Source organism: Heterocephalus glaber, unplaced genomic scaffold, assembly GCF_053883595.1.
Source record: "Heterocephalus glaber isolate CG9 unplaced genomic scaffold, H.glaber_assembly_v1.0 deba00001760, whole genome shotgun sequence".
Taxonomy (NCBI): Eukaryota; Metazoa; Chordata; class Mammalia; order Rodentia; family Bathyergidae; genus Heterocephalus; species Heterocephalus glaber.
The window spans coordinates 2,186,185-2,203,574 of NW_028258457.1; the positions used below are offsets into that span (position 1 = coordinate 2,186,185).

Sequence of the window (17,390 nt, forward strand, 5' to 3'; positions counted from 1 at the left end):
TATGTGCACCCACATTTATAGCGGGACAGTTTTTAATAGCTAAAACTTGCAAACCACCCAATTGCCCATCAACTGGAGACTGGATAAAGGAGATGTGAGTTTTTTATAAAATGGAGTACTACTCAGCCCTAAAGAACAAGAAACTAGAGACATTTATAGCTAAGTGGATGCACATTGAGGTGTTACTGTTAAGTGAAATAAATAGGACACAGATGTGTAAATACCTAACAGTATCTCTGGTGTGAAAAACTAAAAGTGTAAATAAGGATCAAAACCTATAATTGATATTTTCTAACAGGAAAAAAAGGTCCAAAGTGGTAGGGGAAATGGGAGGGGAAGGGGAAAGGAAAGAAGGGAAAGGAAAAAATGGAAATGAAGTGTTTGTCAATAAGGAAGGGTGGAGGGGGTGAAGGGAGGGCAGGGGAAGGGGAAAAATAGGAACCAAGATACATCGTGTAAAGGTACAAGATCCCAATGATGAATGTAAGTGTACTGTACACCTAAAATGTACCAATAAACTTAATGGAAAAAAATATGAAAAAAGGCTGGGGGCTGGAGCTTATTGACATAGTACTTGCCTAGCATGTTCAAGGCCCTGGTTTCAATCCCCACTGCTAGAAGAGAAAAAGGAATTGAGTTTTGGCACATGCAACAATATAGGTGAACCTTGAAAACATCACATTAACTAAAATAAACCAGACACAAAAGATGTCTATTGTATGGCTCCACTTAGATGATATAACTAGATTCAGCAATGTATGGAGACACAGAGTAGATTAGAAGTTACCAGAGACTGACAGAAGGAGGACATGGGCTGTCGTTGCTTGATGGTTACAGTGACGATGAGTTTGGGGTGCTGAAAAAGCTTTGGAAAGAGATAGTGATGAGATTTGCACAAACCTGTGAATGTGGTTAACACTACTGAATTTAAAAATGGTTAAAGTAGCAAATTTTATGATACGTACTTTTACCAAAATGAAAAAATGTTTAATCCTTCTCATTTTCTCTCAGCTACACCAAAGCAATTAAGGATATGATAAAGCCAGGTGTGGTGGTGCACCCCTGTAAAGCCAAGCACTCTGGGAGTCTGAGGCATGAGAATTGCAAATTCAAGTCTAGCCCTGGCAATGTAGTGACTTAGAAAGACCTTGGCTGAAAATAATAAATAAAGGGTGCTGGGGATATAGCTCAGTGTGAAATCTCTGGATTCAATCCCCAGTACAAAAAAAGAAAAAAGAAAAGAAAACAGCTGGAAGATAGTAATCAAAATAATAGCATTTAACTGTGGGATTCTAACAGGAGAACAAACAAAGGCTAGTGACCAAAAAGAAAAGTGACCTTCTTAGCCAAAATACAAGAATGCTGGACATAGTGTTGGTCCTTGCTCTCTACTGATCTAACGCGCTCTCCAGGGTGGACCAAACTGGAGCAGGCTCAGTGGTGCCCTCGACTGGCCAGCATTACGCACTGTAGACGATATAACCCAAAGCAAAGTCAAGGAAATGAAGATAGAGGGAAAAGACATGCTTTATTGAGTTTATGCTACTCTCAGGCACCATTAGACAATCCATTTCACTTGGTATGAGATGCACTCCTGTTATCTAGGTGGGGAAACTAAGTCTCAGAGGAGGCAGGTGTTAATGAAAATCTAGTGTGCCATGAATGAGGGACAGTGAGTCCTTATTGCAAAGCCCCACAGCCACGGGCCAGGGTCCTCCTGAGGGCCACCCTCACCTCCTTGTTGCGCAGCGTGTACACCACAGGGTTCAGCAGTGGAGTCACCACTGTGTAGAACACGGCCACCAGGCGGTCCTGCTCGGGGTTGGCCCCAGAGTCCGGACGCAAGTAGATGATGGCAGCGCAGCCAAAATGCACAATGACCACGGTGAGGTGGGCCGCACAGGTGGAGAAGGCTTTGTGGCGGCCGGTGGCTGAGGGCATCTTCACAATGGTAGCCACGATGAAGGTGTAGGACAGCAGGATGAGGAGGAAGGAGACCAGCACCACGAGGACACTCAGGAAAAAGATGCCCAGTGCTTTGCGTGCACCCTGGGTGCAGCTGAGCTTCAGCACTGGGGCGATGTCACAGAAGAAGTGCTCCACGCGGGCCCCACGGCAGAAGGGAGAGGAGAAGATCATGCAGGTCTCAATCGAGGCCACTGAGAACCCAGAGCAGAAAACCAAGGCTCCCAGGCAGAGGCAGACAGTGGGTCTCATGATCATCGAGTATCTCAGGGGATGACAGATGGCCACGTACCGGTCATAACCCATCAGGGTAAGGAGGAAGCAGTGACTGCATCCCAAGCCCAGGAAAAAGAACATCTGAGCCCGACATGCAGGGATGGAGATGGCCTGGCTCTCCATCAGCAGATGAGCCAGCATATTGGGGATGGTGACCAGCGTGTAGCAGGTCTCAGAGAGGGACAGCACTGCCAGGAAGCGGTACATGGGCGTGTGCAGGGTCCGATCCACATGGATGATGGTGATGATGGTGACATTGCCACTGAGGGTGACCAGGTAGGTGAGGAGGAACAATGTGAAGAGCGTGGTCCTCAGGTGTGGGAGGTTGGAGAATCCAACCAGCACAAATTCTGTCACCAGCCACGTCCCATTTCCCCACAGCTTCTCAGGAGCCTGAGAGGAGACACAGAAAAATGGAATAGAGCAGCATAGTGAGGGCCTGCTAGGCATCAGCAAAGCAGGAGAATCATCCCTCTCTTCAAAACAGGACAGAGGACTCCAAAATGCTATGTCATTTCCTTTCCTAATATCACCCAGAGGATGTTTCCTCAGTGGATAAGAAAATCATAAGAAGTGGTGGTCCACACCTGTAATCCTAGCCCTCTGGGAGGCTGAGGCAGAAGGACTGAAGTTCTACCCCAGCCTGGGAAAATTAGCAACTTAGCAAGACTCTGTCTCAAAATAAAAAAGATGGGGCCAGGGATTTAGCTCAGTGGTTCCCGAGTTCAATCCCTGGTACCCAAAAAATAAAAAATAAAAAAAATTTAAAAGATGGGTAAGCAAGGCATACAGTACTCCAAATAGCCATGATCAGAAAATACATTATGATACATCATAGTCAAAATCCCAGAAGTCTAAAATAAGGAAAGAATCTTCTTTCTCCCCTGATACTGGGAATCTACCTCAGGACCTTGCACTTGCCAGGCAGGTGCAGCACCACTGAGCTACATCCCCAGGGGAAAGAACCCTAAAAGCTGTTAGAGAAAAAAATCACTTATAAAGGAAAACTAATTAAAATTACATCAGACTTCTTAACACAAGCCTTAAAGGGCTTGGAGTGAAGCCCTAAAAGAAAACAACTTCCAACCCAGACTGATATATCCTGCAAAACTATCTTTCAAAATTGATACAGAAATAAGGTATCTCCATTACCAAAAAAAAAAAGTCATTATCACCAAACTAGCATTCCAAAAAATTCTCAAAGGTATCTTAGAAAGAGATAATAAAGTCAACAATGGCAAAAAGTCTAATAGAATGAATACACCAGGCAGGATGAGCAATTTAAAAAAAGGTGGAGAGAGGAGGGAATCAGTAACAGGAAAAGAATGTGATGGCAGGCATCAGAAAATACCATTCGGTAATAACTCTCAATATGATATTCTTGATTCCCCAGTCAAAAGTCACAGATTAGCCAAGCATGGTGGCGCAAGCCTGTAATCTCAGCACTCCTGAGGCAGGAGGACAGTCACGAGTCCAAGGCCAGCCTGGGCTACATAATGAGTTTAAGGCCAGCCTGGACTACACAGTGAGACCCTGTCTCAAAAAAAAACAAAAAGATACAGATTGGCAGATTGGATCACAAACCAAAACCCAATGTTATGCTGCATACACAGAAACATAGTTAATCCAAAAAGTTTATCAAAGGATAGAAAATACTATGCCATGCAATGGGAGCCCCAAAGCAAATAGAACAGCTAACCCATTTTGAGATACAATGGACCTCAAACCAAAACTGATCATAAAAGGCAAACAAGGTCACTACATATTGGGAAAAGGAAAAACTCAACAGGAAGAGTTGACGATTATAAATATAAATGCACTGAATACTGGAATGGGCACATTTAACTTTATAAAACCAACACTAATGGACATGAAAGATAAGGTAAATATCACCACAGTTACAGACAGATCAACTATCCAAAAGAATCAACAAAGAAATATTAAGAGTTGAACTATATCTTCGAACAACTGGTCTTAATTCATATCTAGAGTATTCCACACAATAGCATAAAATATACATTCTTCTAAGCAGCATATGGAACTTTCTCCAAAATAGACCACATCCTAGGCCATAAAATACTTAAGTAAATGCAAAAGTGTCCAAATTATCCCATGCCTATTATCAGATCATAGTGCAAGGAAACTAGAAATCAATGGCAAAAGAAACCACAGACATTTGCAAATACATGGAAATTAAACTATTATACTCTTGAATAATCAGTGAGTCACAGAAGAAATAAAGAAATTGAACAGTTGCTACAATCAAACGATAGCACCAGTACAACATACCAGAACCTATGGAACACAATGAAAGCTATCCTAAGAGGGAAGTTTACAGCTCTAAATGCCCACATCAGAAAAACAGAGTGAGCCCAACTAAATAATCTAATAATAATACACTTCAAGGTCATAGAAAAACAAGAACCATCCAAATCCAGAGCTAGTGCAAGGACAGAAATTATGAAGATCAGGGCAGAAATTAATGAAATCGAGACTACGAAGGAAAGAGCTGGTTCTTCATAAAACAGACGAACTCTTAGTAAGACTTATAAAAAAGAGAGAGGAGGCCAATACCAAAGCAATTAGAAATGAAAAAGGTGACATTACAACGGATACCACTGAAATCCAAAAGATTATTAGTTATTCTGAAAACATGGACTCCACTGAATTAAAGAATCTAGAAGAAATGGATAGATTCTTAGGCACAACATATAAATGATCAACCCTCAACCGAGGAGATATAAAATCCCTAAACAGTCCAAAAACAGAGACTGAAATTGAGGCGGTAATAATCAAAAAAGCCCCACCATCTGAGAAAAGCGCACGACGTGATGGAGTTGCCTCTGAATTCTACAAGAACTTCAGAGAGGATCTAACACCAATGCTCCTCAAGCTCTTCAGTGAAATGGAAAGGGAGGGAGTGCTGCCAAAGTCATTGCTGGAAGGTAGCAATTCCTTGTTCCCAAACCAGACAAGGATTCAACTGAAAAAGAAAACTACAGGCCAATCTGCTTAATGGACATGGATGTAAAAATCTGCGACAAGATACTGGCAAACAGGATGCAGCAAATCATTAAAAAGATCATACATCCCAGAGATGGAAAAATGGTTCAACATACACAAATCAGTGTAATGCATTGCAGAAACAGAAGCAAAGACAAAAATCATACGATCATCTCAACACATGCGGAAAAGATCTAAAAAACTTCCAACATCTATTTGTGATTTTAAAAACCTGCGCAGAATTAGATACAGCAGGACCTTACCTCACTCTGATAAAAGCCATTTATGACAAATCAACTGCCATCATATTAAATGGGGAAAAATTGAGGGCGTTTCTCTAAAATCAGGAACAAGACAAGGATGTTCACTATCACCACTCTTGTTCCATACAGTTCTGAAAGCTTTAATCAGAGCAATCAGACAAGAGAAAGAAATAACAAGTATATACATAAAAAAGGGAGAAGTCAAATTATCCTTATTTGCAGATGTCATGATCCTTTATGTAGAGCACTGAAAAAATTTCAACAAAACTCTGAGAATTAATAAGCAAATTCAGGAACATAGCAGGATGCAAAATCAACACACAAAACTCAATAGCGCTCCTGTGCACCATCAACGAGCCCACTGAGAAAGAAATTAGGAAAACAATACCATTCACAATAGCATCAAGAAAAATTAAATGCTCTGTAATTAACCAGTGGAAGCAAAAAACCTCAACAAGAAAAATGACACTACTTGGACAAAGGAGATTAAAAAGGGCATCAGAAAATTTAAAGCTATGACCTTTTCCTGCAAAACCAATATTGTCAAAATAGCCTCATTCCAAAACTGATACACAAATTTGACATAATCCCAATCAAAATACTGACAGCAATTCTCACAGAACTAGAAAGAATAATCCTAACATTCATATTGAAGGAGAAGAAATGCAGAATAGCAACAGCAATCCTGGGTAAGAGGAGCAAACAGAAGGCATCCCAATCCCAGACTTCAAGATCTACAGTACTGTGGAGTTCCTTGCAGCGTCAAATACGTTTACATCGGCTCCAGTTGGCTCTGGACACAGAAAATTGCTATCTCTGAGGAGCTGGAAAAACTTGAAGACAGGTGTTCTACCAGCAGTGAAACAAGGAGAAACATCCTGGGAACAATTCGATAGTTAACAATTTGGCATAATTGTCATCATGCCTATCTAATCTAAAGAATCCACCTGTGTTCAGCAGGACACAGCACTTTTGTTTGTTTCTGGATAAAACTGGGAGGTTAAGTCAGCTCAGGGCTTCATTCTGGTGAAGCCCGCTGACTTCCCCACAGTGATATTCTCTGTCTCTCCTGTCTTCTTTTGTCTATCAGGGTTTGCTGGCCTGATCCGGCACAGTACTACAAAGCAGCAGTGATAAAAACAGAAGGGTAGTGGCACAAGAACAGACATGTGGAAGGGCTGGGGATTAAGCTCAGTGGCACCACACCTGCCTTGCAAGAGCAAGGTCCTGAGTTCGATCCCCAGTACCAAAAAAAAAAAAAAAAAAAGACAAGTGGATCAGTGGGATGGAGTAGAGGACGCAGAAACAACTCCAGGCTCAGCCATCTAATCTTTGACAAAAGGACCAAAAATGTACACTGCAGGAAAGATAAACTCTTTTTTTTTTTTTTTTTGGTACCGGGGATCAAACTCAGGTCCTTGCACTTGCACAGCAGGCAGCAAAACCACTGAGCTAAATCCCCCGCCCAAGATAAGCTCTTTAACAAGTGTTGCTGGGAAAACTGGCTATCCATATGCAAAGATTAAATCTAGGCCCATATCCCCAACCATGTACTAACCTAAAATGAAAATGGGTCAAAGAACTAAATATTAAAACAGAAACAATCTACTGGAAGATAAAATAGGAAAACTCTTAAAGATGTAGGTGTACACAAGGACATTCTGACCTGAATCCTAATTTCTTTTTTCTTTTTTTATTAGTACATGTTTGCAGTTCATGCAGTTTACAGTCACCTCTGGGAGTGGTTACATGTATGTATTACAGCTTGGGGTTTTTTTATTGCCCTTCCCCTTCTCTCCCCCTCCCCCTTCCTCCTCAGGTTCGGTGATCCCCTTTTTCATACTTACTGACATTATTTGTTTGGTTCCTGTTCTGGTTCACATTAATTGGGGTTATGAGGCTCCTGTGCATGGCACATCTGTATTCCTCTCATTTCCCTTTCCCCTCCCCCTTTCCCCTCTCCCTTGTTCTCTTGGACATTTTCCTATTGCAAGTGATCCACCCCCTTGTCCCTTTCCATCCATCCTTTATCATTTTCTTTGCTTGTACTAAGCCTCACTCGAATGAGAGATATTATATGGTATTTAAGCTTGTGTGTCTGGTTTATTTCACTCAACATTATATTTTCTAAGTGCATCCATTTCCCTACAAACATTTCAAATGTGTCGCTCTTTATGGCTGAGTAGTATTCCATTATATAGAGATTCCACATTTTCTTTATTCAGTCCTCTGTTGATGGGTATACAGGCTGCTTCCAGGATTTGAATTGTGAACTGTGAATTGAGCTCCTATAAACCTTGATATGCATGTATCGCTGTAGTATGATGACTTAAGCTCTTTAAAGAAGATGCCTAGCAGGGGGATAGCTGGGTTGTATGGAATCTCTAATTTTGGTTCTCTGAAAACTCTCCATACTGCCGGGAATTTAGCTCAGTGGTTCCGCCGCCTGAGCGCAAGGACCTGAATTTGATCCCCTCTACCAAAAACAAAACAAACAAACAAAAATCTCCATACTGTTTTCTTTAATGATTGTACTAGTTTTCATTCCCACCAACAATGCAGGAGGTTTCCTTTTTCACCACAGTGACGCCAGCATTTATTACTGTTTGATTTCCTAATGATTGCCATTCTTTATAGAGTAAGATAGAATCTTAGCATTGTTTTAATTTGGATTTCTCTAATGGCCAGAGATGTTGAACATTTTTTCATATGTTTCTTGACCATTTGTATTTCTTCCTCTGTAAAGTGTCTGTTCATTTCTCTAGCCCCGTTTTTGACTGGGTCTTTAATTTTACATTGTTTAGTTTTTTGGTTTTGTTCTTTTCTTTTTTCTTTCTTTTTCTTTAAGTTCTTTGTATATTCTAGATATTAGCCCTCTGTCTGAGGAGTAACCAGCAAAATTTATTCCCATTCTGTAGGTTGTCTCTTCACTCCACTGATTGATTTTTTTACTCTACAGAAAGAATTTAGTCTCAAATAGTCCCATTCGTTGATTCTTGCTGCTATTCCTTGTGTAATTGAGGTTCTATTTATAAAAATCCTTTCCTACATTTATGTCTTCAACTGTTTTACCTATTTTATCTTCCAGAAGGTTTAATGATCCGCTTTAATGTTTGCGGTTGTGTTTTGCTTTGGTTTTGGTACTGGGAATCGAACTCAGGACCTCGCGCTTGCCAGGCAGGTGAGGTGCCACTAAGCTATATCCTTGGCTGTTTTAATGTTTAGATCTTTGATCCATTTTGATTTTAATTTAGTATATGGTGAGAGACAAGGGTCCTGCTTCATTCTTCTACAAATGGATAACTAGTTTTCCCAACACCACTTGTTGAATAGGCTATCTTTCCTCCAATGTATGCTTTTGGACCCTTTGTCAAAGATCAAATAGTTGAATATGTCTAAGGATGTTTCTGTATCATCAGTTCTGTTCCACCAATCTACATGTCTGTTTTTGTTCCAGTAACATCCTGTTTTTATTACTATTGCTTTGTACTATAGCTTGAAGTCAGGTATTGTATGCCTCCTGATTTGCTTTTATTGCCCAAAATTACTTTTGCTACTCTGGATCTCACTGATTTCATATGCATTTTAGAATTGTTTTCTCTAAATTGGTAAAGTATGCTGTTGGTATTTTGACTGGGACTGCACTGAATCTGTATAATAGTTTTAAAAGTATGGCCATTTTGACAGTATTGGTTCTGCCTATCCAGGAGCAAGGGACATTTTTTCATTTTCTGATGTCCTCTCCAATCTCCTTCTTCAGAGTACTGTAGTTTTCTTTGTAGAGGTCTATTACTCCCTTGATTACATTAATTCCTAGATATCTCACTTCTCTTGAAACTACTGTGAATGGTATTGTTTTCATAATTTCCTGCTTATCCCATTCATTGTAGGTGTACACAAAAGCTAATATTTTTGTGTGTTCCTCTTGTATCCTGCTACATTGCTGCAGTTGGTTATTAATTCTAAGAGGTTTTTGGTGGAGTCCTTTGGGTCTTCTATGTAGAGTATGATAACATTGGCAAATAATCACAATTTGAGTTCTCATTTCCTATATGTATCACTTTTATTTCCTCTCGCTGAATTGCTCTGGCTAATGTTTTAAGTACTATGTTGAATAGAAAAGATGATAGTGGACATCTTTGTCTTGTTCCTGATTTTAGTGAGAATGCTTTTAGGTTTTCCCCACTTAGTATAATGCTATTGGTTTTTCATAAACAGCCTTTATCATATTCAAGTATGATCCTTCTATACCTGTTTTCTTCATGGTTTTTATCAAAAAAGATGTTGGATTTTGTCAAAGGCATTTTCTGCATCTATTGATATGATCACATGCAGAATCCCAATTTCATAAGACAACATCAAGAAACAAAAAATGAAAAAGACTTTATGAACAAATCCTCAGTAGCTCAGGAATTTGCACAAAGAATCAACACCTGGGATCTCATCTTATTAAAAAGCTTCTGCACAGCAAGAGAAACCACCAACTGAGCTAAGAGACAACCTACAATCTGGGAAAAAAATTTTACCAGGTGTTCCTCAGACAAAGGTCTACTCTCTAGAATATATAAAGAACTCAAAAAAAAAATCAGACCCCCCCCAAATATAAAGACCCAATTCAAAAATGGGCATCTGAAATGAACAGATATTTCTCAGACAAAGAAGTAAAAGCAGCAAATAAACATATGAAAAAATGTTTAACACCACTGGTCATTTGAGAGATGCAGATGAAAACAACGCTGAGACTTCACCTCACCCCAGAAAGAATGGCTGCTATCAAGAAATCAACCAATAACAAATGTAGGAGGGTGTGTGGAGAGAAAGAAACCCTTCTCCATTGTTGGTGGGAGTGCAGACTGGTGAAACCACTGTGGAAATCAATAAGGAGATACCTCAAACAACTAGGATTAGAGGTCCCATTTGACCCAACTACCCCTCTGCTGGGTGTCTTCCCAAAAGAATTTAAAGCATCATACCACAGTGATACAAGCTCACCAATGTTTATAGTGGCACAGTTTGTAAGAGCTAAAACTTGGAAACAGCCCAAATCCCCATCAACCAGAGACTGGATAAAGAAGATGTGGTTTTTCTATAAAATGGAGTACTACTCACATTTATAGCTAAGTGGTTGCATATTGAGCCCATACTCTTAAGTGAAATAAACCGGACACACATGTGTAAATACTGAATAGTTTCTCTACTGTGAAAAACTAAAAGTGTAAATAAGGTTCAAAATGTATAATTGATATTGTGAAATAGGAAGAAAAGGTCTAAAAGAAGTAGGGTAAGTGGGAGGGGTAGGGGAAAGGAAAGAAGGGAAAAGAAAAGAAATGGAAACAAAGTCTCTGTAAATAGCGAAGGGTGGAGGAGGTAAAGGGAGGGCAGGGAAATGGGGAAAAAATAAGAACCAAGATACATCATGTGAAGGTACAAGATCCCAACAATGAATGTAACTGTATTGTACACCTAAAATGTACCAATAAACCTAATGAGAAAAAAAGAATCAAAAATAAGATCATATCAAATTAAAAAGCTTCTGCAAAGCAAAGGAATCAATAAACAAAGAGAAGAGACAATCTATAGAAGGTGAAAATACTTTTGCCAGTTACTTCTTGGACAGAGATCTGATATCTAGAATACATAAAAAACTCAAAAACATAGATCCCACCCACCCAAAATAAAAATTCCAATCCAAAATTGGGCATTGAAATGAATAGGCATTTCTCAGTAGACAAAGCACAAAAGGCCAATAAATATATTTTTTAAATGTTCAACATCTCTGCCCATTAGAGAAATGAAAATCAAAACAACACTCCACGTTAATCCAGAAAGAACAGCTATCATCAAGAAATCAAATAATAGGGGCTGGGGATTTAGCTCAGTGGTTTCTCCACCTGTTGCGCAAGCGCAAGGACAAGAGTTCGATCCCCGGTACCAAAACAAAAAAGAAAAAGAAATCAAATAATAACACATGCTGGCAAGACTGTGGTGGAAAAAGGAAGCCCTCTACATTGTTGGTAGAAATGTAAATTAGTACAACAATTATGGAAATCAGCATGGAGACTCCTCAAAAAACTAAAAATTCAAATTCCATTTGACCCAGGTATTTCCCTTCCAGGTATCTTCCCTGAAGAGTTAAAGACGTCCTATTACAGTGACACATGCATACCTATGGTTATAGCACCACAACTCATAAAGCTAAATCTTGGAAGATGCCTCTATCAACAGATGAATGGATAAAGAAAAATTTGGTTTTTATACACAACACTGCACTACTGTGCCATAAAAAACGATAAATTTGAGTCATTTGTAGAAAAATGGATGTACCTTGAAACCACAATGTTAAGTGAAATAAATTATATGTGAGCTTCAATAATGCTTGACTTGTCTTACATAAGAAACCCAAAGTATAAACAATCTAAATAGCAAAATAAAAGACAGACAGTAGAAAGCAGGGTGATAGATTTTTTGCAAATGATAAGGGCATCTAAAGATGGAAAGAGTAGGAAGGAGGGGAGGGTTGGGAGAAGTGAAAAGAGTTAAGATGTGCTATGTACCTGTACCAACTCCCCATGCGGAGTACATAAGCATTGTATACTGCAATCACATAGTATAAAAAATAAATTTTAAAACAAAAATAAAAAGGGATGGGGATGGAGATATAGCTTAGTATAAAAGCCCTGGGTTCAAACAAGAGAGAGAGAAATTATAGAAAGACTTAAGGAAAAGAAATTTGGGATGTTGGGAGAAAGCAGTACACACATCACTGTCTTAGTTTCAATTCCTCTAGAAACAGATCCTAAATAAGATTCACAAGCTAATAGTTTGTGGGGGGATGATCCAAAAAACACGACCAGGAAAGTGGAAGGGGGCCGGCCAATAACAGGCGTATCAACAAGAAGCCTACCAGTGTGGGTGACCGGAACTTCATCCTGCCTGGGACTGGGGCAGTGTTGGGGAACACACACACACACACACACACACCCCGTGTTATCCCACCTGAGGGAAAGCGAGCCAGGGCATTTACACAGCCACTCTCCTGAGTCATTGGCTAAGGGTTTTTCAAGGGTGTTAGTTTTCTGGCACTCTTGGATTTTCACTTGTGTGGGGGACTCTGAGTCTGGCTGGTGAGCAAGAAACAAGAATGGCCTGGGAGACATGTACAGGATCCACCACGGTCAAGGTGAAGAGAAACCTGGAGAAGGCACAGCCTGTGACACTGACAACCGAAATTAAATAAATCTCACTTTTATGGGATGGGGATGGGCCAGTATGGTACAGTGGTCACCTAGCATGTGTGAGGTGCTGGGTTCTATCCTAGAGACAGAGAGAGGGAGGAAGGAGAGAAGGAGGGGGAGACAGAGACAGAGACAGAGAGGAAGAAGAAGCAGAAGCAGGAGCAGGAGGGGCAGAAGAAGAGGGAGGGACAGGAGAGGAGAGGAGAGAAGAAATCCTACACCAGAGAATCATCAGCACTTATATGGGCCACAGGCCAAACAAAAAACTAAAACTTACATTTTACGACTGTACTAGTATAAAGAGGAATATATACCCACCTTAAATGTTCTTTCTTTTTGTCAAATTTTCAAGAAAATTAAAACAATTTCATGGGCCTCCTAAGACTATCTTGGCTGCAAGCACTATACGTCATGGAAAAATGTGGCTTATTTAACTGAAAAGTAACCCTGAGATTCCGGACCACTTTGATGAGACGTCAGGGGAGATCCTGGATGGATGGCAGTTTGTCATGTTCTAAATGATTAACCTGCTACCTCAAGGAGTGTGTGTGTGTGTGTGTGTGTGTTCTGCCCTCATTTGGAACATGGAACTTTGTTTTAAGGAAAGTGGTCATAAAACCGTCTTTCCATACTAATCAAGAGTTAATTGGCAGGCGAGTGTGGTGGTGCACACCTGTAATCCCAGCACTCTGGGAGGCTGAGGCAGGAGAACCACAAGTTTCACATGGGCTTGGGTGACTTAATGACTTAGTGAGACCTTACATCAATATAAAAAAAAAAATTTGCAGGTTTGGGGAGGTAGCTCAGTGCAAAGGCTCCAGGTTCAATCCTCAGTACCACGACTCAAAAAAAAAAAAAGTTAATTGACAAGCACAGACCATCAAAGAAGGGTCTGCACTCCCGTGATCTTTGCAGCATTATTCATGGTAGCTAAGGCACGGAAGCAAACTGGATCTCCATCAGCAGATGAACACAGAACAAAAGAAATCCCGTCATCCTCGCCAACACGGCTACTCCTGGAGGACACTATACTCAGTGAAATAAGCCAGGCACAGAAAGGCAAATACCACATGAGCTTAGGCATGTGGAATCTAAATTATCTGAACTCATAGAAAGTAAAATATTAGGGCCAGGGATTTAGCTCAGTGGTTCTGCTGCCTGCCTCCCAAGTGCAAGGTCCTGAGTTCGATCCCCGGTACCAAAAAAATAGAAAAGAAAGTAAAACATTCATTAGCAGGTTCTGGGAGGTTGGCAGTTAGCGGGATGTCGGTCAAAGGTTATCAGATTTAACTTAGATAATACAGATACATTTAAGAGATCTACTGTCAGGCTTGGCAGTGCGCACCTGTAACCCCAGCACACAGGGAGGCTGAGGTAGGAGGATCTCAAGCTCCAGGCCAGCCTGGTTACAAAGTATGCCCCTGCCTCAGTGAAACAACAAAAAAGAGATCTATTGTACAAAAAGAGACTGTGGCTCATAGCAATAGATTGCAGGCTTGAAAGTACTGAGAGTAAATTTTAAGTGTTCTCACCGCAAACAATGCTGTGTGAAGCAATGCATGTGCTAATCAGTTCAATTTACCCGTTCCATAATGCCTACATACTTTGGAACCTCATGTTGTTGACAAGATAAATATATACAATTTCTGGATGTCAATTAAAATAAATGTGTAATTTGGAAGAAAGAATAGGTTTAGACGAGCACAGCTCAACCTGAGTTCCTCAAATACTTTCTGTGAGAGGGAGGGAGGGGGGACCAAGAGGCTGCCTTTTCCGCCCTCTAGTGGTGGACCTGGCCATCTGCAAGCCTGTGGAGAAAAAAAAAAAAATAGATCGCGCACTCAAAAGTATGAGCAGCAGTTCCTGGGCGATGGAAAGAGAAGATCGTGATTTAAATGTTTGGAATACTGGTTGGCATTTTCACTTTGTAAATCTAGATTTAAATTTTTAACTCTGAAGATATATAAAAAGGAGAGGACATTGCTAAAAAAAAAAAAATGTGCATGAAGAATCCAGAGATAGTTTGGTTAAGAAGAAAAGGGCCGAACCAGGGATTTAGCTCAGTGGTTTCGCCGCTTGCTGCGCAAGCGCAAGAACCCGAGTTCAATCCCCGGTACCAAAAAAAAAAAAAAGAAGAAGAAGAAAAGGGCAGTTGGAAAAAAAAGGAAAGAAAGAAAGAAAAGAAAAGGGCAGTTGGGACCATGGAAGTCCTTAACAGATGGGAAAGGCGGTGAGGGATGCATTCTGCTTTTCCCAAAGAAGCAAAACCAGGAAGCAGGAAGCACAGGGCCCTGGCGCTGAGGCCCTGAAGTTTTCTGCACAGAGCGAGACAGCCAGTACTTGGCTTGCGGGCTGCACCAGCTCTATTGGGACAGCTCAGGCTCATCTGTCATTCTGACGTGCAAGTAGCCATAGACAGATGAGTGTGCATGGCTGCGTTTCAGTAAAACCTTACTTACACCAACCAGCAAAGGGGCAGATTTGACCTTTAGAAGGTCGTCTGCCGACCCTGATGTAGCACAAGCAGAAGTAAAGGGCATTCAGCTTAGAGGAGACTCCAGGGAGATTCCCCAAGGGACACAGGCCATGAACAGAAGCAAAGCCTGACTTGAAATCTTCAGCAACACAAGCAAAAGGAACCCCAAGCCCAGAATCTCAGACTGCAATTACGAAGTGCACACCTAAGAAAAGGCATAGTGAGCGGGGAGCACAGCATGGTCTAAGGACAGACTTATCACCACAAGTTAAACCACATCAGAAGGAACTTCAGAGTCCTTGAACAAACAATGACAGACACTCGATTACATAGAATATACCACAGGCAAAATTTTTGACTGTCTTTACACTGAAATTTTTGAATCTCACTAAAAATTGCTAAATTCAAACAAACATATAGTCAAATCACAAACAGAAACAAAAAGGTTGTAATCCTAAAAACCATTTCCCTCTTACAATTCATTCTGTATTTTTTTTTTTTTTGAGGCAAGGTGCTGCTGTGTAGCCCATGATGGCCTTGAACTCTTGCACTCACTATGTGGTTCACTCTGGCCATGAACTCCTGGTGATTCTCCTATCTCAGCCTCGCAGGTCCTGATACAGAGGAATCTGATATGTGGACCTCGAAAAATGTAAGGGAAATATTATAGCTCCCAACCTGCTAGATGTCTGAAACGTCAAGTTTGTGTTCTCTAAAAGTGAAGAATGAATTCTAGGAACAACAGAGGTTAAGAGTATGCAGAATTTACTGAGAGAAAGATAGATTCTGCCTAAGAGAGACAGAAGGGGGCCCAGAAAGTGGGTTACCCACGGACCCTACTTTCAAGGGTGTTTTATTGATCAAAGCCAGGAAGTGAGCTGGGTTCAAGCAAAAGTATAGTCAACTAATAAGATTAAAAGTATAGTTGCTTAGGTAATGTTGATCCAATGGGAAATCACCAGGTGGGTATGAATGGGATGAAAATATGGTGAACCAGTATGACTACAACAAGGATAGTCAGGTAACATTGCTTAAATAGGGATCAAATGGGGAAGCAAGTCATGCAGCAAGTGTATGGGAAAAGAACAAGGATTTTCCTGGAATGAATGGGCTAGGGAGGTTTGGTCCCCACCCAAGGTGATTGATGCCTATTTAGAATATCAATCACTGCTGTTCATCCCTAGGGGAAGTATGTGGGTGTAGTAGTTCTTCTTTTTCTTGAATCCTGGCCTTCAGTGTATGTGTCCTCAGCCACAGTTGTCCTCTGTGCTGAGGACCCAGCTCTGCAACTGCCTTATAATATTTTCTAACTAATTTAGCTGTCTACAATAGCACTGGGCTTAGAGACATGCAACACCATGCCAGGTTTACAAATCATTGAGACAAACTCCCAGGCCAACCCATTAACAGTTGCAGAGTTCAAAGGAACATCCACATACTAGGTGCCAGAAAACTTTAAATGAAAAATACAGCTAACAAATGGTTAAATGTGGTCTAACTCCCTGCACTGAAAATATGTCTTGATGACCTGAAAGCCATATTCAAACACAGAATTCCTGGACTCTCAGAGTTCCACAGCCAACAGGCTGCTAGTGTGAGGGGCATCCTTAGCCAGCACCTGGCCCATGATCTGTCTCCTCCTTTCCCACTCCAGGTTCCATCCAGCACTACAAGGGACTTCACGTGTATGTGACGAATGCCCCAAACATGTACCTGCAAGCAGCAGCCCCTACCAGTGACCATCACTTAAACACATCCAGAGCAGCACACAGCTGTGTCTCAGTCCAAGATGGAGGAGGGACCCAAGAAAGGGTCTCAGACTCTGCTGGGCTGAGAGCCACCTGCATAGGAAATGATGGGGTCCTATAGAGCACTGTGCCCAAGGGGACGTAAGCTAAGGTCAGCACATGCACTGGCTGAGTGGATGCCTCACCTTTTGGGATAGGATAAGACAGGACAGAGTTAAGGTAGGGTCCTCAGAAGCCTCACTACAGGACCAGAGGCCCTGTTTACCCAAAGTTAACTGCTACCTCTACTACTCCAGTGGACCATAAGCAAGGAGAAAGTTCAAATTTCCAATATCAAGTGGAATTTTGAAAAATTTTATGACAAAGAGATGCAAGTTAAAACAAGATAACTGGTTCTTTAAAATTATTCACAAAGTTACCATAT

General features: G+C 40.9%; 2 protein-coding genes across 8 annotated transcripts in view; both read right to left on the reverse strand.

The window, feature by feature from the left end:
* Hacl2 (2-hydroxyacyl-CoA lyase 2) overlaps positions 1-17,390 on the reverse strand; it is a 62,522-nt gene that overhangs the window by 40,049 nt on the left and 5,083 nt on the right. The window lies entirely within an intron of this gene.
* LOC101706041 (olfactory receptor 10T2-like) overlaps positions 1-17,390 on the reverse strand; it is a 22,592-nt gene continuing 5,202 nt past the window's right edge. Inside the window, exon 3 of the mRNA XM_087201414.1 lies at positions 1-2,634. Within this exon, the coding sequence (XP_087057540.1) occupies positions 1,681-2,634 (954 nt within the window). The 3' untranslated portion in view covers positions 1-1,680. The remainder of the gene's footprint in view (positions 2,635-17,390) is intronic.